At 36.9% G+C, this 23,526-nt stretch overlaps 1 protein-coding gene across 2 annotated transcripts in view; it reads right to left on the bottom strand.

The window, feature by feature from the left end:
- LOC136027951 (scoloptoxin SSD14-like) overlaps positions 1–23,526 on the bottom strand; it is a 125,985-nt gene that overhangs the window by 49,497 nt on the left and 52,962 nt on the right. For both annotated transcript variants that reach the window (XM_065705423.1, XM_065705424.1), the window contains exon 3: positions 10,673–10,735. In XM_065705423.1, coding sequence (XP_065561495.1) covers positions 10,673–10,735 — 63 coding nt within the window. The remainder of the gene's footprint in view (positions 1–10,672; positions 10,736–23,526) is intronic.

Raw genomic sequence — 23,526 nt, 5'->3', positions numbered from 1 at the left:
AGAACGGGTGGTCGGATCCTAATGAAATTTGATATTTAGAAGGAACTCATGTCTTAGAGCTCTTATTTCAAATGCTGACCAGATCTTTTGACATTGGGGTGAGTAGGAGGGGGAAACTGGAAATCTTGGAAAACGCTTATAAATGTCGTAGATACATGATTGATGTAACCGAACTGGATCCGCTCTCTTTGGTGGAGTTAGGTGGTGGGGTTCAGTGCTTTGGCGAGTTCGGTGCTTCTGGACGTGCTAAGACGATGAAAGTTGGTAGGCGTGTCAGGGAGCTGCACAAATTGACTTGACAAGGTCGTTTTCTCAGATTCGACCATCTGGGGGGCTAAAGGGAGAGGAAAAATTGGGAAAAATTAGGTATATATAACTTACTAGTGGGCGATCAGATCTTAACGAATTTTGATATTTAGTTGGACCTCGTGACTCAGAGCTCTTATTTTAATTCCCGACTGGCATTAAGCCTCTGATTTTCCTTTTAAATCAATGTATTAATTCTTAGAATTTTGCTAGAGCTCATACCATATGAGCTCTTGGCTCTTTCGACCTCGTCACAAGTGCCATCTGAGCTCTTAGGTCTGTTTATTCCTTATATTCAAGGATAATAATTTATAGATCCGGGGAAAATGACAAATGGTGATTTCATAATATCTAAATTTAAGCTATTGACCCTTTGCCAACAGCTTACACGTTGCGAGGAATTAAAAGCTGTTTTTATGGCACTTGGTATCTACCAAGTGACATATAGCGATCGCAAATTCTGTCGGTCTGTCTGTCCCGGTTTTGCTACTTTAGGCACTTCCAGGTAAGCTAGGACGGTGATATTTGGCAGGTATATCAGGAACCAGACCAGATTAAATTAGAGGTTGTAATTTTACCGATTCGACCATCTGAGGAGGGGGACGGTTAAATCGGAAAAAAAAAGAAAAAATGAGGCATTTTTAACTTACGAACAGGTGATCGGATCTTAATGAAATATAATATTCAGAAGAATATCGTGTCTCAGAGCTCTTATTTTAAATCTCGACCGGATCTGGTAACATTTGGGGGAGTTGGGGGGGGGGGGGACCCGAATTCTTGGAAACCACTTAAAGCGGAGAGATCAAGATGAAACATGAGGAAAGAATTAAAACAAGTCAAAGATACGTGAATGATATAAAGGACCGGTTCCGCTCCGGATCCGGTGACACTGGGGGGAATTGGAGGGGGGAGACATAAAATCTTGGACGCTTTGAAATCTTTGGAAGTTTTCGGGATAAAACTAGGTGGGAAAAATAAGCAGGAGTCCTAGATACATGATTGACATAACCGAAGTGGATCCGCTCTATTTGGGGGAGTTGGGGGGAGGGTTAAGTCTGAAAAATTAGAAAAAATGAGGTAGTTTTAACTTATGAAGGAGTGATCGGATCTTAATGAAATTTTATATTTTGAAGAACCTCGTAACTCAGATCTCTTATTTCATATCCCGACCGGATCCAGTGTCATTGGGGGGAGGGAGTTAGGGGGACCGGAAATCTCGGAAAACACTTAATGCGGAGAGAGTAGGATGAAACTTGGTGAGAAGAATAAAAACATGTCCAAGATACATGACTGACATAACTGGACCGGATCCGCTCTTTTTGGTGGAGTTCAGGGGGGGAGTAGTTAGGAAAAATAAGAAAATGAGGTATTTATAACTTACTAATGGGTGATCAAATCTTAATGAAATTTGATATATAGAAGGATCTTGTGAGTTTAGAGCTTTTATTTTAAATACCGACCTGATCTGGTGACATTGGGGGGAGTTGGAGGGGGAAACCGGAATTCTTGGAAAACGTGAAAATTGAGGTATATTTATCTTACGAATGGGTGATCAGATCTTAATGAAACTCGATATATAGAAGGATCTTATATGTCAGATGCTCTATTTTCAATTCGAATCGGATCCGGGGGCATAGGGGGTTGGAAGGGGGAAATATAAATCTTGGAAAACGCTTAGAGTGGAGAGATTGGGATGAAACTTGATGGGAAGACTAAGCAAACGTTATAGATACGTCATTGACATAATATGAACGGATCTGTTCTCTATGGAGGAGCTGGGGGTGTTTATTTGAAAAAAAGAAGAATTGAGGTATATTTTACTTAAGAACGAGTGACCGGATCTTAATGAAATTTCATAGTTAGAAGGAATCCCTGTCTCAGAGCTCTTATTTCAAATTCTGACCAGATCTGTTGACACTGGGGTGAGTTGGAGGGGGAGACTGGAAATCTTAGGAAACGCTTAGAGTGGAGAAATCGGGATAAAACTTGGTTGGTGGAATAAGCAAATGTCGTAGATACGTGATTGACGTAACCGTAATGGATCCGCCCTCTTTGGGGGAGTTACGGGGTGGGGCTAAGTGCTTTGGTGAGTTTGGTGCTTTTGGACGTGCTAGGACGATGAAAATTGGTAGGCGTGTCAGGGAGCTGCATAAATTGACTTTATAAAGTCGCTCTTCTCGATTAGACCATCTGAGGGGCTTAAGAGAGAATAAAAATTAGGTGTTTTTAACTTACGAAGGAGTAATTGGACCTTAATGAAATTTTATATTTTGAAGACCTCGTAACTCAGATCTCTTATTTTATATCCCGACCGAATCCAGTGTCGTTGGGGGGGGGGGGGGAGTTGGGGGTGGGACCGGAAATCTTGGAAAACACTTAATGCGGAGAGATTAGGATGAAACTTGGTGGGAAGAATAAAAAACATGTCCAAGATACGTGACTGACATAGCCGGTTCGGATCCGCTCTCTTTGGTGGAGTTGAGGGGGGGGGGGTAGTTTGGAAAAATAAAAAAATGAGGTATTTGTAACTTACTAACGGGCGATCAAATCTTAATGAAATTTGATATATATAGAAGGATCTTGGGCTTTCGAGCTCTTATTTTAAAGACCGACCTGATCTGGTGACATTGGGGGAGTTGGAGGGGGACACCGGAATTCTTGGACAACGTGAAAATTGAGGTATCCTTATCTTACGAATAGGTGATCAGATCTTAATGAAACTTGCTATATAGAAGGATCTTATGTCTCAGATGTTCTATGTTCAATTCGAATCAGATCCGGGGGTATAGGGGGTTGGAAAGGGGAAACATAAATATTGCAAAACGCTTAGAGCGGAGAGATTGGGATGAAACTTGATGGGAAGAATAAGCAAAAGATATAAATACGTGATTGACATAATTGGAACGGACCTGTTCTCTGTGGAGGAGCTGGGGGTGTTGATTTGGAAAAAACAGAAAAATTGAAGTATATTTTACTTAAGAACGAGTGGCCGGATCTTAATGAAATTTCATATTTAGAAGGAATTCATGTCTCAGAGCTCTTATTTCAAATTCTGACCAGATCTGTTGACACTGGGGTGAGTTGGAGGGGGAGACTGGAAATCTTAGGAAACACTTGAGTGGAGAAATCGGGATAAAACTTGGTTGGTGGAATAAGCAAATGTCGTAGATACGTGATTGAAGTAACCGTACTGAATCCGCTCTCTTTGGGGGAATTACCGGGTGGGGCTCAGTGCTTTGGTGAGTTTGGTGCTTCTGGACGTGATATGACGATGAAAATTGGTAGGCGTGTCAGTGAGCTGCATAAATTGACTTTATAAAGTCGTTTTCCTCGATTAGACTAACTGAGGGGCTTAAGAGAGAAGAAAAATTAGAAAAAATTAGGTATTTTTAACTTACGAAGGAGTGATTGGACCTTAATGAATTTTCATATTTAGAAGGACCTAGCAACTCAGATCTCTTATTTTATATCGCGACCGAATCCAGTGTCGTTGGGGGGAGTTGGGGGTGGGACCGGAAATCTCGGAAAACACTTAATGCGGAGAGATTAGGATGAAACTTGGTGGGAAGAATAAGAAACATGTCCAAGATACGTGACTGACATAGTCGGTTTGGATCCGCTCTCTTTGGTGGAATTGAGGGGGGGGGGTAATTCGGAAAAATAAAAAAAAACGATATATTTGTAACTTATGAACGGGTGATCAAATCTTAACGAAATTTGATATATAGAAGGATCTTGTGCTTTAAAGCTTTATTTTAAATCCCGTCCAGATCTGGTGACATTAGGGGGAGTTGGAGGGGGACCGGAATTCTTTGAAAACCTGAAAATTGAAGTATCTTTATCTTACGAATGGGTGATCGGATCTTAATGAAAGTCGATATATGGAAGGATTTTATGTCTCATATTATTTATTTTCAATTCAAATCGGATCCGGGGGCATAGGAGATTGGTAGGGGAAAACAAAATTCTTTGAAAAAGCTTAGAGTGGAGAGATCGGGATGAAACTTGATGGGAAAAATAAGCAAAAGTAATAGATACGTTACTGACATAATTGGAACGGATCTGTTCTCTGTGGAGGAGCTGGGGTGTGTTGATTTGGAAAAAATAGAAAAGTTGAGGTATTTTTAACTTAAGAACGAGTAACCGGATCTTAATGAAATTTGATATTTAGGTAGGAACTCATGTCTCAGAGCTCTTATTTCAAATTCTGACCAGATCTGTTGACATTGGGGGAGTCGGAAGGGGAAACCGGAAATCTTGGAAAACGCTTAGAGTGGAGAAATCGGGATGAAACTTGATTGGTAGAATAAGCAAATGTCGTAGATACGTGATTGACGTAACCCTACTGGATCCTCTCTCTTTGGGGGAGTAAGGGGTTTGGGCTCAGTGCTTTGGTGAGTTTTGTGTTTCTGGACCTGATAGGACGATGAAAATTGGTAGGCGTATCAGGGAGCTGCACAAATTGACTTGATAAAGTCGTTTTCCCCGATTAGACCATTCGGCAGAGGCTTAATGACCACCCGCATTAAGCCTCTGATTTTCCTTTTAAATCAATCTATTGATTCTTAGAATTTTGCTAGAGCTCAAACCATATGAGCTCTTGGCTCGTCCGGCCTCGTCACAAGTGCCATATGAGCTTTTAGCTCTTTTTTTCTAATAAAGCTGGGGTCCTATCTGTAACATTAATTATGGTATTGTCAGTTAAATATCTTGTATATATGTTGGATTGGATGTCCTTGAAGCATATATGTTTTCTAGATAAAAGGTGTAGAAAAGAGTTCTTTTTTTCAGGTTTAACATCTGCTCAGTTATACCCACCTTAACGCCCTCCATCTGATAAGAGTGTCAGGCTTAGGCTCGTAACTTCAACATATTCTGTGTCTAGCAGAATTTTAAAAATTCCAACTCTGGGATGGAGCAAGTTTAATTCCAACAATTTGCTAGACAGATTAATCTTGTTAATAAATGAAAAAAAAATTAGCTGATAAGGAGAAGGAACCGGTTAAAAGATCTGAGTTCTTTCCTTTTATCGCGAGCAATAAATTATTTAACTAAAAATTCGCTATGTTGTATAGGCTATTAATAAGCAAATGAAAATTAAATTGGACATTTAACGAAAAGAAAAGTTAAAAGATTTCTAGAAATATACGAGCCAACCTGTAAAAATCAATAATTTATTTCTATTTGTCATATTGTATAAAACGGTATATTTGTGTTTTTTAATTTGTTTGAGAATAGGCCCATAGAGGTTAGAAGTTAATACTTGTTCACCTTCAGGCAAACAATGAAATGTTGGGTTACACTCTTCCATTGTTTCAATGCAAAAGGGTAAAACCCACGAACCTTCGAACCATTCTATTTAAAGGTAAAACAAGGAACACCATTTCAACAAGCGCTATTTTACAAGATCTTGGCGGATGGCTTCAATTACTTGGGTTGAATGTGGATCCATGCCTTATTAAATCATATTTCTGACGAATTAGTAACGTGGCTGCGAAAAACAGCAATATACTCTTGCTAACTTTTGATGGCACAGGTCTCGAATAAATTAGTAAATGTTATTCAGAAATTAAGTTTAATTTCTGATAAATAAAATTCATTTTAACATTTAAAATAAAATAAAGTTTAAACCAAATTAATTGCTAATTAATTTTAGCAAATTATCACTAAAACAAATCTTAGGATGAAAAATTACTTAATGGAAATAAATAGCAAACAACTTCTTTTGGTCCTGGCTTCTTTTGGTATTTTGTCTCTGGCTATAATCTTAAAGTGGCGGACTAAGAAACCTTAAGACGTCAAAATGTATCTATTAGAGTTTATCTTGTAACTTAGCTGCTGAAAAATATTGAATGGCAAGAAAACTTATTAAAATATACCAAGAAAATCTTTCGCAAAATACAGTAATTGACGCAAACAGCGAGCAAACAGTTCGTGGTAACAAGCTGTAAGTAAGGAGCCATGCGCCTCAATAGTAGCAGAAATTCTAAGAAACATAGAAATGGTAAGAATAGATGCATCAAAAGAATTAAATTTCGAAATATGCAAATTTCAAAATTAAATTTAAGAATTAAATTTAAGATCAAATTTAAATCAAATTTAAGAATTAAATTTCAAAATATGCAAAACTCATCAAATTTAAATTTAAAAAGTTACGAGTCTGAGAAAATTTACCTAATTTTTGAAAAAGCAGAAAACATCCCCAAAACATCAAGTGATCTTAATGAAAATGACACCGTCAGACTCAGCATACCAGAGAATCGTACTGTAGACGTTTCAAGCTCCTATGTGCAAAAATATGGAATTTTGCGAAAAAATTTTGCCAGAAGAAAGATCACGGGTGCGAGTTTATTTGTTTTTGTTTTCCCCATGAGTGATCGTATAGAACCAGTGATCTTAGAAGATTGGGAGAGAACTCTTTTGAACGGAAATCAAAAGTTCTAGTGTCCTTTTTTAGTGATCAAAAGTATTGAAGGGCATCTAGCCCACCTCCCACGCTCATGTTCCTCCAAAGTCGCCCAATAAAAAAATTGAGATGGCCATTTATTCAGCATAGTTGAAAATTTAATAGCTATGTCTTTAAAGATGACTTGACCTCCCAGAGCCGTCGGGGGAAGGGCTGCAATAACATTGCACCTTATTTACATATAGCATTGGGTATTGAGAAGTATACAGGCATTTTAGGGAGATTTTTGCGGTGGAGGGTGGGGGGTATTTGGGAGGATCTTTCCTTGAAGAAATGTTTCGGGGGGAGGGTGGAATGTAATTTTCCATGGAGGGGAGCCGTATTTCCCAGTAATATTGGGGAAAACATTATTTATTATTGAAATCAGAAATTAAGTAAAAATCAAGTTTTTTCAACTGAAAGTAAGAATCAACAATAAAACTTAAAATGAGAAGAAATTATTTCGTATAAGGGGAGAGTCACCCTCTCCTCAATACTTCGCTCCTTGAGCTAATGTTCTTTTAGAACCTATTATTCTAATTAAACGACCTTTGTGATGAACGAGTCGTTCTAAAATAGCTGGAGCAAAAAATTAAACTTTAGCGTAAAGAGTAAGGTATTGATGAGAGGGTATCCCCGCATAAATGAAATGGTTTTGTTTCGTTTTAAGCTTTATTGTTGCTTCTCACTTTCATTTGAAAGAACTTGTTTTTTTATTATTAAACAGGAGAACTAAATTGTTCATCCTAGAATCAAAACAGAGGTGAACCTCTGTTCACCTCTGTTGAACAGAGGTGACATCAAACATTTGTTGATATAAACACCCTTTTTCCATCGAGCAGCTTGACATCTGACTTATGAAGCGAAATTCAGCGCCTCTATGGGCCAAGCTTATCAATTGAAACTTTTCAATCGCTTACCTGTCCATCAAGAAAGTAAATAAATCAAACAAGTTGTTTTAACTGCAAGTAAGGAGTGACATTAAGACTTAAAACGAACAGAAATTATCCCATATATGAAAGGGGTTGTCCTCTCCTCAACGCCCTACTCTTTTTGCTAAAGTTTGACTCTTTGTCACAACTCTACTTTTTAAACAATAAAAACACTTTAGCGTAAAGAGAGAGGCGTTGAGGAGGGGACAACCCTTTTCATATACGGAATAATTACTGTTCGTTTTAAGTTTTAATTTCGCTCTTTACTTGCAGTTAAAAAAACTTGTTTTTTTTATTTAATTTCTGAACGTTTTTGAATTAATGCATGTTTTGATTTTGGCTCACCCCACACGAATAATAATCAACGTTTAAACTTCGTCAATACCCCGCTCTTCACACTGAAGCTTGAAATTTGTCCCAAATCCTTAAGAATGACCCCCGAATCACAAAGGTCGTAGAGTAAATAGTTGGAATTACTAAAAATACTTTAGCGTAAAGAGCAAGGTATTGTGGAGGAGACGAACTCCCTTATATCCGTAATATTTTATGTTAGTTTTAAGTTTTACTGCTGCTCATTACTTCCAGTTGAAAAAAATGTAATTATTTTCTCATTTTTTTTTAAATAATACTAGAAAATCCTGCACCCCCTTCATTGAAATTCTCTTCTCTCGTGATAAATTCCTCCATGGAAAGATCCTCCCGCGTAACCCCCTCTCCCCGACCTACTCCACCCCAACGTGAAAAAGTCCCCCTGAAAATGCCTGTACACCTAATAATAATCGTTACTATATGTAAACAATGGTCAAAGTTTGTAATTTGCAGCCCCTAACCTGGGGACTGTGGCGGATTAAGTCATACCCAAGGAAATATTTATTAGGTTTTCAACTAATCTGAACAGAATGGCGATTTCAAAATTTTTATCTGGTAGCTTTGGGGAAAATGTGTGTGGGAGGGGGCCTAGGTGCCCTCCAATTTTTTGGTCACTTAAAAAGGGTACTAGAACTTTTAATTTGAGTTAGAATGAGTCATCTCACGACATTCTAGGACCACTAGGTTGGTACGATAACCCCTGGAAAAAAAAAAAAACAAATAAACACGCATCCGTGATCTGTCTTCTGGCAATAAATACAAAATTCCACATTTTTGTGGATAGGAGCTTGAAACTTCTACATTAGGGTTCGCTGATACGCTGAATCTGATGGTATTATTTTCATTAAGATTATATGGCTTTTAGGGGATGTTTCCCCTATTTTCTAAAATAAGGCAAATTTTCTCAGGCTCGTAACTTTTGATGGGTAGGACTAAACTTGATGAAACTTATAAATTTAAAATCAGCATTAAAATCTGATGCTTTCGATGTAACTATTGGTATTAAAATTCTTTTTTTAAAGTTTTGGTTACTATTGAGCCGGGTCGCTCCTCACTGCAGTTCGTTACTACGAACTGTTTGACTATTATCGTTTAAAAATGGAAGAAAAGCTTATACCCAGTGAAAATCAAACAGTTGTGGTAACGAACTGGTAACGAACTGTAGTTAATACAGATCAATATTAGCCAAAACCCTAAAAACAGAATTCTGATATCAATAATTATGTCAAAAGAATTGGTTTATTATGCTGATTTCAAATATATAAATTTCATTAAGCTTAGTATTACCCATAAAAGGGTACGAGTCTGCGAAAATCTGCCTTATTTTCAAAAAATGGGGGAAACACACTCTATAAGTCAAGGAATCTTAATTAAAATAACAACATCAGATTCAGTGTAATAGAGAATCCTTTTTCCCCAAAATCATCCAATAAAAATTTTAAGATAACCATTTTGTTAAGCATAGTTGAAAAGTCTGACTAATTATACTTCTAGAGATAACATGACCCCCCCCCCCCCAGCCCCTGGGGGCAGGTCTGTTAGTTATAACATTTGCCCATTGTGTAAATATACTATTGTTATTGGGAAATATGCAGACATTTTCGAGGGGAGGGGTAATATTATGCTTAGGATGGGTTTCCATGGGGATGATTTTCAGTGTGGAGGGAAATTTCGGGGGGTGATCTTTCCAGATGAAATTTAACATTGGAGAGATTTGACAGAATTCCTATAAGAGATTTTTTTTTCATTTGTCTTACTTCGTCTTTGCCTATTCCCTTTTGCATGTGGGGATGTTCCGGGGGAATTGTCCAAGGGAAACTTTCTAATGGGGGGATTTATGGTATGATCGGAAAAACGATTCTAGCGAGGATGGAAATGTCCGGATACAATTTTACGTGGGGGGGTACTTCGTGGGAGAAAAGTTCCATGGAGGAGTTTCTCGCGAGGGAACGGAGTAATCCATGGAGGGTGAGCCAGGTTTACAGACATTATTTGAAAAACAACCATATATAAAAGAAAAAACAAGTTTTTCAACCAAAAGTAAGGGGCAGCATTAAAACTCAAAACGAACAGAAATTATTCCGTATATAAAGGGATTGCCCCCCCCATCAATGCCTTGCTCGTTACACTAAAGTTTGACTGTTTGTTCCAGTTTCCTAAGAATGACTCCTGAAACTTAAGGGTCTTTTAATTAGAATAGATACCTTTTTTAAATGTGTTAAAAACTTTAGCGTAAAGAGCAAAGTATTGAGGAAGGGGTAAATCCTTTCATAGACAGAATTATTTTCTGTTCGTTTTGAGTTTTAATGCTGCTCCTTATTTCAGTTGAAGAAACTTATTTCTTTTATTTAATTTCTTTATAAAACTACCTGTCAACAAAGTTTGCAGCAACAGATGCTCTGCAAAAATGTGTCAGTGTCAAAAGTGTGTTAATGTCACCCCCGTCCCTTGTTTATAAACATAAAAAAATTATCATAAAATTATTATAATTAATTAATTATAATTAATTATTAATATAATTAATTATAATTAATTTTAATTAATTATAATTAAATATAATTAATTATTATAAACATAAAACATAAAATAGGAACATGAATAGAAAAATTTCTTTACTTACTTTCCCATTACAGAACATGGAATGCCATCTGACCCAACGGCAGCGTTGTCATAAATACCAAGCCTGCAAAGATTTAAAACTGAAATGTAGGGCAGTGTTGTTAACAGTTCGTAACTAGGTCCTTAAACTCTGGCTAATTCGATACTAAAAGCTCTACTCTTTCAGGATCTACCGCCGTACCAGACTACAAACTGAGTTGAAACCCAAACCTTCAAGTGGGACAAGGAAACACATGTGTTTGTGTTGACAGCTTGGAATTGCAAAAGGGTCTAGAAACATCTTTAATTCCTGGACAAAAACAACGTATATAAACTTTCCACAATTTCAAGAGAGCCATGCTAGAACGCTAAAACAAGGTTTTTCACCTTTTGACGGGTATAATGTCTCAGCTCAAGAATTTACGCAGACAAATTAGTCCAATTAAAAAAGGTAGTTGAATAAACTTTCTTTAATTTGTTGTTTTACACTAAGTACCACTGGAGTTGAAGATACTAGAAGTCTGAAAAGTATTTTGACTCTTGAAAAAAAAAGTATTTTAAGAAGTATTTTAAAAGAAAAGTATTTTAATTACATCTAAAGATTTTGTCCCAATCACACTCAGTTTTCTAGCGAAGTAGATGAAAAAAAAAGATCCAACGGAAGTAGAATACAAGATTATAATCTGAAATGAACATCCCTTATCATCGAGTTTGCTTTAACTTTTCCTTGTCTCTTCTATTTTCTTTTTTCTCGTTCGATTCTGTTATTCATCGATGCTTTCCATTTATCGATGTATTAAGGTGACGCATCAAGCTCTGCCCTCAATCAGCCAGGGTCGTACTTTCTTATTAGTAAGAAATGTTTCATGTTTCTCAAATGCGTAAGGGGGGCTGAAACCCCTGTCGATGATGTTTGAAGTGAAAGTTTTATTGTTGAAATGAAACACCAATTTATATACCCTTTCATTCTAAAAAAGTGAAGTAAAATAGAATACAATAGCATTGCTTTTGTGTTCGAGCAGACGTTCTTGAAAAATTGAAATGAATAATTTAAAGGTTGGAATAAAGAATTTCGGCAATACTCACATTAAAAAAAAATGTTTATTTTTTCACATCGAATCTCTGCTCACTTCTAACACCTGGTTCAAAATTATTTTTATAAGAAAAGAAACGAGGATAGGCTACAAAGTATATAGTTTTAGAATTATACTTCTGTAACTAGAATTTCTTTCCTCCATTAACAACTGTAGTTTTGTAAACAAGAGGGAATATGTACCCTCTCAGTACCCATATAGCACGTTCAGGGCAAAAATTTCTCTCCAAATGAAAGAAAGTCAGGAGTAAGAAAGAAAATAAGATAGAAGATAGTAGATAGTAAGATAGTAAGATAGAAAATAACACATTTTGGCCATGAGTCCTTCTTTGAAGCTTTAGTCCCTATGGTAAAATACACAACCATGCGGCCATATGGCCTCTGAGTCTGCGAGGCTCCATAGGTAGCATTTCTACAATGCTAGGCCAACTGACTAACTTAACTGGATTTTTTCTGTGTATATTGATGGTGAGTGATCTCTCTTGTCATTCATTTAAATCGAACACCAAGTCCTGAATTTGCCGCCGAATGAGCTTTGTACACTGTACGATCACTGGTTCAATGCAATCACAACACGGAACCGAAATTTTCCTTTTTTTATTGTTTAAAACGGGGCTTGATAGTTGAAATCCCTGCTCTAGGACTCTCAGCTACTTCAAATTTGATATGTTTTTTTTTTTTATCTGTTTTGAACTGTTTAAATCTTTTCAATAAAATTAAACAGGATTTTAAAAAATTCAATAATAATTGGAAAATCTGTATCGGTTGGAAGCAATAAATCAAAAATTCGATAATTCGATACTTCGAACGAATTTTATCATTTAAAAATCAAGGTTGAATCAACTAAACTTGTTATGAATATTTTGCAATTATAATCAAGATTACGCCCCCTTTTTCAAAACTTTTCAAATTGTAATATTCTCCTCTCTTCTAGCTCCTCTGTCCTCTTTTCTCCTCTCCCAAGAAATATTTCAGACTTCTCAAGACGCTACACCATGGGACGGAGCGCTGTGTACAAGTAAATCGTCAGGGCAGCCCGTTCTTTCATATCACGACAGGGGTGCGCCAAGGGTGTGCAGTGGCCCCAGAGCTCTTCAATGTCATCGTAGGTTACGTTATGACAAAAACCACTTCACGTCTCAGCTTTGGGCTAAAATTCGGAGATCATGTCATCACAAATGATGATTTTGCCGATGACTTGGCCATTCTGGTGGACTCTATGGAGCAGCTGCTGGAAGCGCTCCGAATTCTACGAGAAGAGGCTGCCAAAGTAGGACTGCATATAAAATGGAACAAAACTAAATTATGTCCATAGACCCGTCATCTCCCACTGTTAACTCTCCAGTTAGCCTGAACAGCACCATTAGCATCGAGCTTGTTCAAGACTTCACCTACCTGGGCTCCATAATTTCTTCAAAAGGCTCGCTTCTCCCCGAGCTGCAGGCGAGATTATCTAAAGCGTCTTCTGTCATGAGCAGACTGAACTGTCACCTCTGGTGGAAACCACACATCAGTTGCACAACGAAACTGCGGATCTTCAACGCTCTAGTCGACTCTGTGATGCTTTACGGAGCTGAGACATGGTATGCATCAGCTGCAAGCCTCAAGAAAATAGACGCATTTCATGCGAAGAGCCTGAGGAGGATTGAGGTCCTACGATGGTCCGACTTCGTCAGCAATGAGAAGCTTCTGCAGCTCACAAAGCAGTCTCGGTTTTCGACTCAAGCAGCCGAGCGAACTTTACGACGGTTCGGGCATCTGCTTCGAATGCCACCAAATCTACCTGCAAAGATGATCTACGACTTCGACCCTATCAAAGTTGGTTGTAAGCGACCTCACGGCCAATCGAAGAAACGTTGGTCCGACAGCCTGTCCGAGTTCTTGACGATGGCAAACATCAGAAAGGGTGAAGAGCAAATACTCGCCATGGACTGAAGTGGATGGAGGAGGCCGACGTCACTCTCTACGCCAAGCAGTACCCGGCAGGAGACTTAAGTCAAAGTAAGTTAAGTAAGTCTTCTAGCTCGCAAATTCTGTGTCAGCACAAAACGTGAATTCCTTTGGTGCACACATTATTATCAAAATTTTTGTTTATAGATTTTCAGCTTCTGTTCAAAAGGATTACCTGAAAATCTTAAAAAAAAGACACATTCCATTTTTTTAATTAAGTTTAGATCCTATTCAAAGGAAAAGTACAAGTTTACCTGAAAACCTTTCAAAAGATTTTCATGAACAAGGATTACTTTATCATTCTCACCATTCTTTATCCCTAGCGGTTGGGTATGTTTGTTCAAATGTGAAGATTGAATAAGCACCCAATATGCATATCAGGGGAATTTTTCCTACTTTTAACACAATAAAAAAAAAAGATAATATAAACTGTTTCGTTTTCGGCAAGGCAATATTCCCTCTGAAGTTTGGTTTAGTTTGAACCAGGCTTAGGCCTTAGTAATATTTTATTTAGTTCATCTTCAAAACACTACAGAACGTTTAACCAAATCGTAGGACTTCACCTCTGTTCAAGTGGACTATAGAAGCAATTACCGGTATTCGTGTTTCCTCCTGTTTGAGTGTTATACAACTTTTTGTTTTTGATTTATTTCATCTCTAGACCACTATATAAAAATATAAGCGACTCGTCAAGCTACGATTACCTTAGTTTATTACCTACGCCATTATTTATCTCTTATACTCACCACACTCAAGAAGTGAAGTTAGGTTAAACCTAATAAAATATACCTAAGTATTAAGAAAATAAAATACATTAGTAACAAAATTATGGAAACAACAGAGATTTATGGAAATCCGGCCCCTGAGAACGCATTATATTAAACAGTTTCTAGCAAATTAACCAACTGAAATTAACCTAATCAAATTACCAACTGAAAAATTCTATTAAAATATACCTGCAATATAATGTATAAGCACTCATTCATATTAAGCTGAAATAAACTACAGAAAAAAACCGGTTCTATCATATCAAAAACTTGAGTGTGGTGGGTTTAAGAGATAAGTACCCCTACCCCTTTGGTACCAAATTTGGTGCCTTTTCCCTGAAGTGACAAAAACACTGGATCTGATGACACCAACCATGCTACTGATCCATTGTGAATGGCAGTAAGTATTAAGGCTGCCTAGTACTACCCGTGGCACAAATAAGCGAGATAGAGAGAGAGAGCGGGGTTGCCTATACCCCCACCAAGTCTTTATGTTTCTTTCCCCTAGTTTTTGAAAAATACCTTTTTTGAGCTGCCAAAAAACACATTTTGGCAGCTCCAGTAGTATGGGGGCAATACTCCAAGCAGAGTATCTCGATGTATTGTTCGAGCTGCTAACCTCTCGTAACCACCTATACTCCAAGCAAAGCCATAACATTTCCAAGTAACATCGTTTTCCAGGTGTTATTTCTCGGTGAAATGGGCCTCAACTCTGACAACAGCCATAGACGGTGTTAATGTTAACTACAGTTATAAATGACACGTTTTCTTTTCCAACGACATATTTTTTTAGCTTCTAAGCAGTTATTTCATTCATTTTGTGGAATTTATGTCTGATGTAGGATACGAAAGTGAGACCTAAGATTTGCTATGGTAAAACAGCGATACGTTAGTTGACTGATACAAAACTGTCATTGATGATATTATGTTCATAGAAATACATTATAACCGATCGGTGTATTGTTTTTGGGACACTAGCCAACTGATGTTAAGCGTTACTATATCGTAACAAGTTAATTACAAAAATGATTTCTCAACTAGAGTTGAATATATAGTAAAGGCTATCATTAATTTGTTTCCGGGCAACTCTTTTGGGGATCCTTACGAGAATATGCATACCACATCAATTTGGAATGTTTTTTGAACAACCATACTCTTGTGATGCTCAATGAACCGTGTTTTGGTCTACAAAAATGGTAATGACCACAACCGGCCAGGTATGCCGTTTGTAATGCAATGGTCCTGAGCAGACTGGTTTTCCATTACCAGGGCTTGCGCAAAAATTTGGGTCCCCATGTCTCCCCAGTGACCCAACGCCCTCTCCCCTCTTTTGTCTTCAAATTTTTCTTTTGACGGAATTTATTTTGGGACATACAATTTGTTTGGGACTTAAAACTTTTTTGGACCTACAATGTTTTTGAGCTAGGTCAGACGCAAAGGCATACAAACAGACGCAGAGACAGACAAACAGACGCTCAGCAACACACATAAAAAGATACAGAGAGACAAAAATACACAAAAAACACACAGAGTAAGACACACAGGCATGGAAACAGACACAAAGACAGGCAAACAGACACTCAGACAAACAGAGAGAGAGAGAGAGAGAGAGAGAGAGAGAGAGAGAGAGGAGAGAGAGAGAGAGAGAGAGAGAGAGAGAGAGAGAGGAGAGAGAGAGAGAGAGAGAGAGAGAGAGAGAGAGAGAGGAGAGAGAGAGAGAGAGAGAGAGAGAGAGAGAGAGAGACGAGTCATGCCCACAGTCATAAAACAGGCACAGAGACAGGCAAACAAACGCTCAGACATACAGGCACAAAGAGAAAGAAAGACAAAAATACACAAAAACACATAAAGTCAGACACATAGTCATGCAAACAGACGCAGAGAAAGCAAACACGACACTCAGACACACAGACACAGAGAGAAAGAAAGACCAAAAAAAAAACAGACAAACGCAGAAGTCATAAACAAAATGGTGCAAACACACGCAGATGCATGTAAAAAGCTGCTCAGACACACAGGCAGAGAGACAGAGAGAGAGAGAGAGAGAGAGAGGAGAGAGAGAGAGAGAGAGAGAGAGAGAGAGAGAGAGAGAGAGAGAGAGAGACAGAGAGAGAGAGAGAGAGAGAGAGAGTTAAAAATACGACCAATCACACAAATTCATACACACAGGCATGCAATCAGAGACAGGCAAAAGTACACTGAGACACACAGGCGCATTGAGACAGAAAGAGTGACAAAATCATACAAAAACACACAAAACCAGACGCAAAGGCTTACAAAGAGATAAAAAGACTGGCAAACAGATAAAGAGAGACCCAAACAAAGACACACAGACATAAAAAGAGGAAAGACAAAAACACACACAAACGCACAAAGTCAGACACAAAGGAATTCAAGAGATGCAGAGACAGGCAGATGGGTGCTTGGACTGTGACTTGGGCAGCTGGGAATATTAAAACACAGAGACAGAGAAAGAAAGAAAGAAAGAGAGAGAGAGAGAGAAAGAGAAAGAGAGAAAGGAAGAAACACAAACCAACACACAAAGTCTGACACATAGGCTTGCAAATCGATGCAGAGACAGGCAGACACACATTTAGACACACAGGCAGAGAAAGAGAGAAAAATAAAAACACATACAAACAAACAAATTTAGACAAAGAGCCATCAAAAACAGATGCATAGACAGGAAAACAGATGCTCAAACGTTGAGGCACACGGAGAGAGAGAGAGAGAGAGAGAGAGAGAGAGAGAGAGAGAACAAACACGAAAACACAAAGTCAGACACACAAGCATGCAAACAGACGCCGAGAAAGCCAAACAGACGCTCAGACACACAGGTAGAGAGAGAGAAAGAGAAAGAGAGAGAGAGAGAGAGAGAGACAAAAACACTCATAGTCAGACACACACTCTCTCTAGCTTTCTCTCTCTCTGGGCCTGTCCGTCTGAGCGTCTGTTTGCATGCCTAGTCTGACTTTGTGCGTTTGTATTTGTTTTCGTCGCTCTCTCTCCCTGTGCCCGCTTGTCTGAGCGTCTGTTTGTCTGTCTCTGCGTCTGTTTGCAAGCCTCTGTGCAATTTTGCAATCTGTTTACAATTCTCCAAAAAAATAAAAAATAAAAAAATCGACATTTGGTGTTTGTATATTTTTTGTCTCTATATCTGTGCCTGTGTGTCTGAGCGTCTGTTTGGCTATCTCTAAGTCTGTTTGCATGCATGTTTGTCTGACTTTGTCTCTTTTGAGTTTGTGTGTGTTTTTTGTCTTTCTTTGTCTCTGTGGCTATGCGTCTGAGTGTTTCTTTGTTTGTCTCTGCGTCCGTTTGCATGACTGTATGTCTGACTTTGTGTGTTTGTATGTGTTTTTTTCTTTCTTTGTCTATGGGTCTGTAAGTCTTAGCGGCTGTTTGCCTGTCTCTGCTTCTGTTTGCAAAAAATTGTTTGTCCCAAAAAATTATGTCCTAAGAAAATTCGAAGATAAAAATGGGTGGGGGACCTTGGGGCCCTGGAGGCTTTTTAGGAGACTATGATGCTCTTTATGGTTACATAGGGACCCAAAGTTAAGGGAAAACCAGTGTGCTCAGGGCAATTACATTAAGAAAGGGATACCTGACCGGTTGTAGTCGTTACTATTTTTAAAGATCAAAACACGTTTCATTGACCATCACAAGAAATTCTGTCTAACAAGCATCTCAAAGCACTGTGATATACATTTTTTTGAAATGATGCCCAAAAAGTTGCCCGGAAACAAACCACTGATAGTATTTACCATATCTCCAATTCCAATTGAGAAATCGGTTGCGCAATTAACTCGTTACGATATAGTGACGCTTCACAGCAGTTGGCTAGCGTCACAATACATTGACTGCTTAGAATGCATCTTTAAGACCATAGTATGGTTAATGACTTGTTGGTTCAGTCAACTATCGTGTAGTTGATTTACCATAAGAAATCTTGGTTCTAACGTTTGATTCCTACAACAGACACAAATTCCATAAAATTTTTGGAAAAGTGCTGAGAAGCTAAAAAATTGGCCGCTGGAAAAGAAAACATGTCACCTATAATTGTAGTTAACAATAACATCGCCTTATGGCTGTTGTCTGAGTATAGGCACATTTCACTGAGAAAAAACATCTGGCAAGAGATGTTTCCTGGAAATGCTATGGGTCTGCTTGGAGTATAGGTGGATACAAGGGGATAGTAACCCCAATAGTGAGTCGGAATAGGAATCTGCTTGGAGTATGGGTGAATACTAGGTTTTAGCAACTCCAATAGGTGTCAGCAACTTGAGATAGGGCTCTGCTTGGAGCACAACCCCCCATACTACTAGCTCTACCACTTACATTTTCGTGAATCAACTCCATTGGACAATGTCCTCAATAGTTCCAACATTTAAGACTGAAATTTAACATAACCCTAAATAAGGAGAATGCAGTAAATGAAGGGCTGTGTCTTTTGAACCTTAAACATTCAATTTACCTTTTGCCAATTTCGCGATCAGCAATAGTTGCATAATCAGCGATGCTTATGAAAAGGAGTATTAATAATAACTATTTTTAGCATAGCAACCCTGGATTAAAACCCGGTTAATGTCGAAATTCACCGTCTCTGGTTCGATGGTCTGCTTGGATTCAATTAGCTTTATAAGTCATCTTTTTAAGTCTTATGAAAGCTATGATGGTACAAGTTACAGTTAGGTTAGACTATTTTAGTTTAGCTTAGGTCAAATTCGGTTATAAATATCATAAATGGATTAAAAACCTAAGCTAACCTAACCAAACCTAGCCTGTCATCCTCCAACCTTGCATTAAATTGAAAATGTTGACTGACAACACTGACAAAATCCAAGGAGAAAACATAGTTCTTTGCCTGAAATGTTATTAAAAGACATCCAAGCGTATCACCCACACGAGGACACATCCTCCCGCTGAGTCATGTCACATGCTTTATCTCAACTCAGATTGTAAACAAAGGTGATGTAAGCATCACCCCTGAAAAACAATTTGTTGATTTCTAGAGACAAATATTCACCAGACATCACAAAAATAATTACTACAAATAACTATTTAGAATAATAATTATTTTCTAATATGATAATAAATAATCTATATCTATATATATAAAAATAAGTTGTCTGTGTGTGTGTGTGTGTCGAGTGACGTCATGTTTGTGTGTCGACTGTCTTCATGTTTGTCGACTGACGAGATTAAAGACCGGGACATCGGGACACAAATAACGACCGGGACACCGGGACATAGGGAATATAAATGACGACCGGGACACTCAAAGAGAAAGCGACCGGGACACAAGGAATGTTCGATTAGCAATCACCATCAACAAAGCACCGGGACACAAATGACGACCGGGACACAGGGAATATAAATGACGACCAGGACACTCAAAGAAAAATTACAGACCGGGACACCGGAACACAAATGACGACCGGGACAAAAATGACGACCGGGACACCGGGACACAGGGAATATAAATGACGACCGCGATACTCAAAGAGGAATTACAGACTTGGACACCGGGACACAAATGACGACCGGGACACAGAGAAACAACAACAACGGGGACGCCGGGGGGCACAGGGGGATATATAAATGACGACGGGGACAAAGGGAATGTTCGATTAGCAATCACCATCAACAAAGCTGAGGGGCAATCATTAGAATAATGAGGAATAGATCTGAATACAGATTGTTTTACCCATGGAAAATTATATGTTGCATGTTCAAGAGTCGGTAAACCTGACAATCTATTTATATGCACAGACAATGGGACAGCCAAGAATGTTGTATATTCGCAAATTTTACGTAGTTAAAAATATTTATATATATATATAAATATATATATATATATATATATATATATATATATATATATATATATATATATATATATATATATATATATATATATATATAAATAAGTTGTTTGTTTGTGTGCCTGTCTGTCTGTCCGCATATGACGTCTGAATTATTTCATCACATACCAATTCATAAACGAATGTATTCAAGCCGCAGTAGCTGAGTTGGTAAAGCGTTATGTTCCAGGTTCTAGGTCCGAGAGGTTCCAGGTTCGAACCTTGGCTTTAGCATTAATACAAAAGAAGAAGAAAAAACTAAAAAAGGTAAAAACTACAAAAAAAACTAAAAAGAAAATACTAAAAAAACTAAAAAAGCTAAAAAACTAAAAAAAAACTTAAAAAAGGCAAAAAACTAAAAACTAAAAAAGAAAAAAAACTAAAAAACTAAAAAAAAGGTAAAAAGGAAAAAAACCGAAAAATAAAGGAGAAAAAGAAAAAAAAAACACTAAAAAAGGTAAATGTATTCAAGACGAAGTAGGTGAGCTGGCAAAGAGTTATGTTCCAGGTTCTAGGTCCGAGAGGTTCCAGGTTCAAACCTTGGCTTCAGCATTAATACAAAAGAAGAAAAAAACTAACTAAGCTAAAAGCTACAAAAAAAAACTAAAAAAAAAATGCTAAAAAAACTAAAAAGCTAAAAAACTAAAAAGAGGTAAAAAACTAAAAACTAAAAAAGAAAAAAAACTGAAAAAAGGTAAAAACTACAAAAAAAAACTAAAAAGAAAAAAAACAACTAAAAACTAATAAAAAACTAAAAAAGCTAAAAACTGTTATAGAGAAAAAAAACTAAAAAAAGGAAAAATCTGAAAAAATAAAGGAGAAAAAGAAAACTAAAAAAAGTTAAAATTAAAATAAAAAAAAATAAAAAAGGTAAAAACTACAAAAAAGAAACTAAAAGAAAAAAGAAACAAAACTAAAAAAGGTAAAATAAAAAAAAACTAAAAAGAAAAAAAACGAAAAAAAAATTATTTCATCATATACCAATTCAAAAACGAATGTATATACAGACCGGGACACAGGGAATAAAAAAAAACTAAAAAGATAATACTAAAAAACTAAATAAGCTCAAAAACTAAAACAAAACTAAAAAAAGCTAAAAAATAAAAACTAAAAAAGAAAAAAAAAGAAAAAAGGTAAAAACTACAAATAAAACTAAAAAGAAAAAAGAAACAAAAAACTAATAAAAAAAACTAAAAACTGAAAAAGAAAAAAAAAACAAAAAAAGGGAAAAAAATGAAAAATAAAGGAGAAAAAGAAAACTAAAAGAAAAATACAATAAAAAAAGGTAAATGTATTCAAGCCGAAGTTGCTGAGTTGGTAAAGCGTTATGTTCCGGGCTCTAGGTCCGAGATGTTCCAGGTTCGAACCTTGGATTTAGCATTAATACAAAAGAAGAAAAAAAAAACTAAAAAAGGTAAAACCTACAAAAAAAACTAAAAAAAAGACTAAAAAACTACAAAAGCTAAAAAACTTAAAAAAACTAAAAAAAGGTAAAAACTAAAAACAAGAAAAGAAAAAAACAAAAAAAAACTTAAAAAAGATAAAAACTACAAAAAACTAAAAAGAAAAAAACTAAAAACTATTAGAAAAACTAAAAAAACTAAGAAACCAAAAACTGAAAAAGAAAATTTTAAAAATAAAAATAAAAAAAACTAAAAAAGGTAAAAACTACAAAATGTTCAAGAGTCGGTAAACCTGACAATCTATTTATATGTACAGACAATGGGACAGCGAAGAATGTTGTATATTCGCAAGTTTTACGTAGTTAAAAACATATTGTTTGACCTATGTGATTGTATGGATGAGTAGGGTTAAGGCCTCATTCAAGTGCTGGTCTATATGAATCACTAATTTAGGAAAACAGTCTTCCTTTTCTCCTTCTGTCTCTCTCGCCTTTTTTTTTTTTTTTTTTTTTTGTGCTGTTGCATTGGTGATTTCTCTTTTCATGATATGTATATATATATCTATCTATATTCACAGGTGGGACACAGGGACACAACTACAATGGCACGTAACTAATATGGCACGTAACGACTTAAGCGCGCGGGGGGGGGGCTTTGGGGGCACGAAGTGCAACCTCCGACCAGGTGTTGGGGTGGCGCGAAGCGCCACCCCAACAGCTAGCTACATATATAAATATGTATGAATTGTTATATTTATTACTATAATTATTGTAGTGAATATAGCTATTATGTAGTCAATATAATATACAGTTAATATAATATACAGTTAATAAGAAATATGAATAACTATAAATGATTCTTCAATTACAAAAATAATTCCTATAATAGAAATAGATAAAAAAAACTTAAATATTGACAAATAAAGTCCAAGCCGTTTAGCCGCATGGTACAAGGAGTATGGAAAAAGTGAATCCACCTGTAATCGCTTAAATTGGGCTTGATTGATTCAATATCGTGATTGCAGCCACTTTCCTTCGTTTTCCAAGGCAATGGATTTCCTTGTGGATCAAGCCTTGGGACTTTGAATTTTCTTTATAGGGGTTTCGGACAAGGCGATTCTGATGCTTAATATGGGATTCGATTTTACACCATCTTTAGAAGGTGGTGGCTAATATGGGATTCGATTTTACACCATCTTTAGAAGGTGGTGGCTAATATGGGATTCGATTTTACGCCATCTTTAGAAGGTGGTGGCTAATATGGGATTCGATTTTACACCATCTTTAGAAGGTGGTGGCTAATATGGTATTCGATTTTACACCATCTTTAGAAGGTGGTGGCTAATATGGGATTCGATTTTACACCATCTTTAGAAGGTGGTGGCTATTGTATTTCTTACAGTGTGAGGTAATTTCTTACTCTGGGGGTTTCTTACTATGGTCGACAGTGGCAGCATCATACTAGGTGCCGCTACCGCAGCAACAACAATGTGAGTCGTGATTTAGGCTTTGCTAGGTAGCAACCACAGGTTAACCATGAAACAGAATGTTTTTTTTTTTATTGTCTTTAAAATGACAACGGAAATTTGTTATCTTTCAATTTGCTTCTTTACGGTTTGCCAAAACATTGATGGGTTTTATTTAGGTTACATTTTTATGATATTTCTGAAAATATATGGGGAATTTGAAATAATATAATAAATTTCTAGATATTTAGTTTGTGGTATCTTGAAGTAGAAATATTAGGAAATTTGAACGATGGCGTTTGAAAGTCCGGAAAACAGAATTTGCCGTTCATATAAA

Source organism: Artemia franciscana, chromosome 6, assembly GCF_032884065.1.
Source record: "Artemia franciscana chromosome 6, ASM3288406v1, whole genome shotgun sequence".
Lineage (NCBI taxonomy): Eukaryota > Metazoa > Arthropoda > Branchiopoda > Anostraca > Artemiidae > Artemia > Artemia franciscana.
The sequence above is the reverse complement of the archived record's forward strand: the minus strand, read 5'-3'. Positions and strand labels throughout refer to the sequence as shown.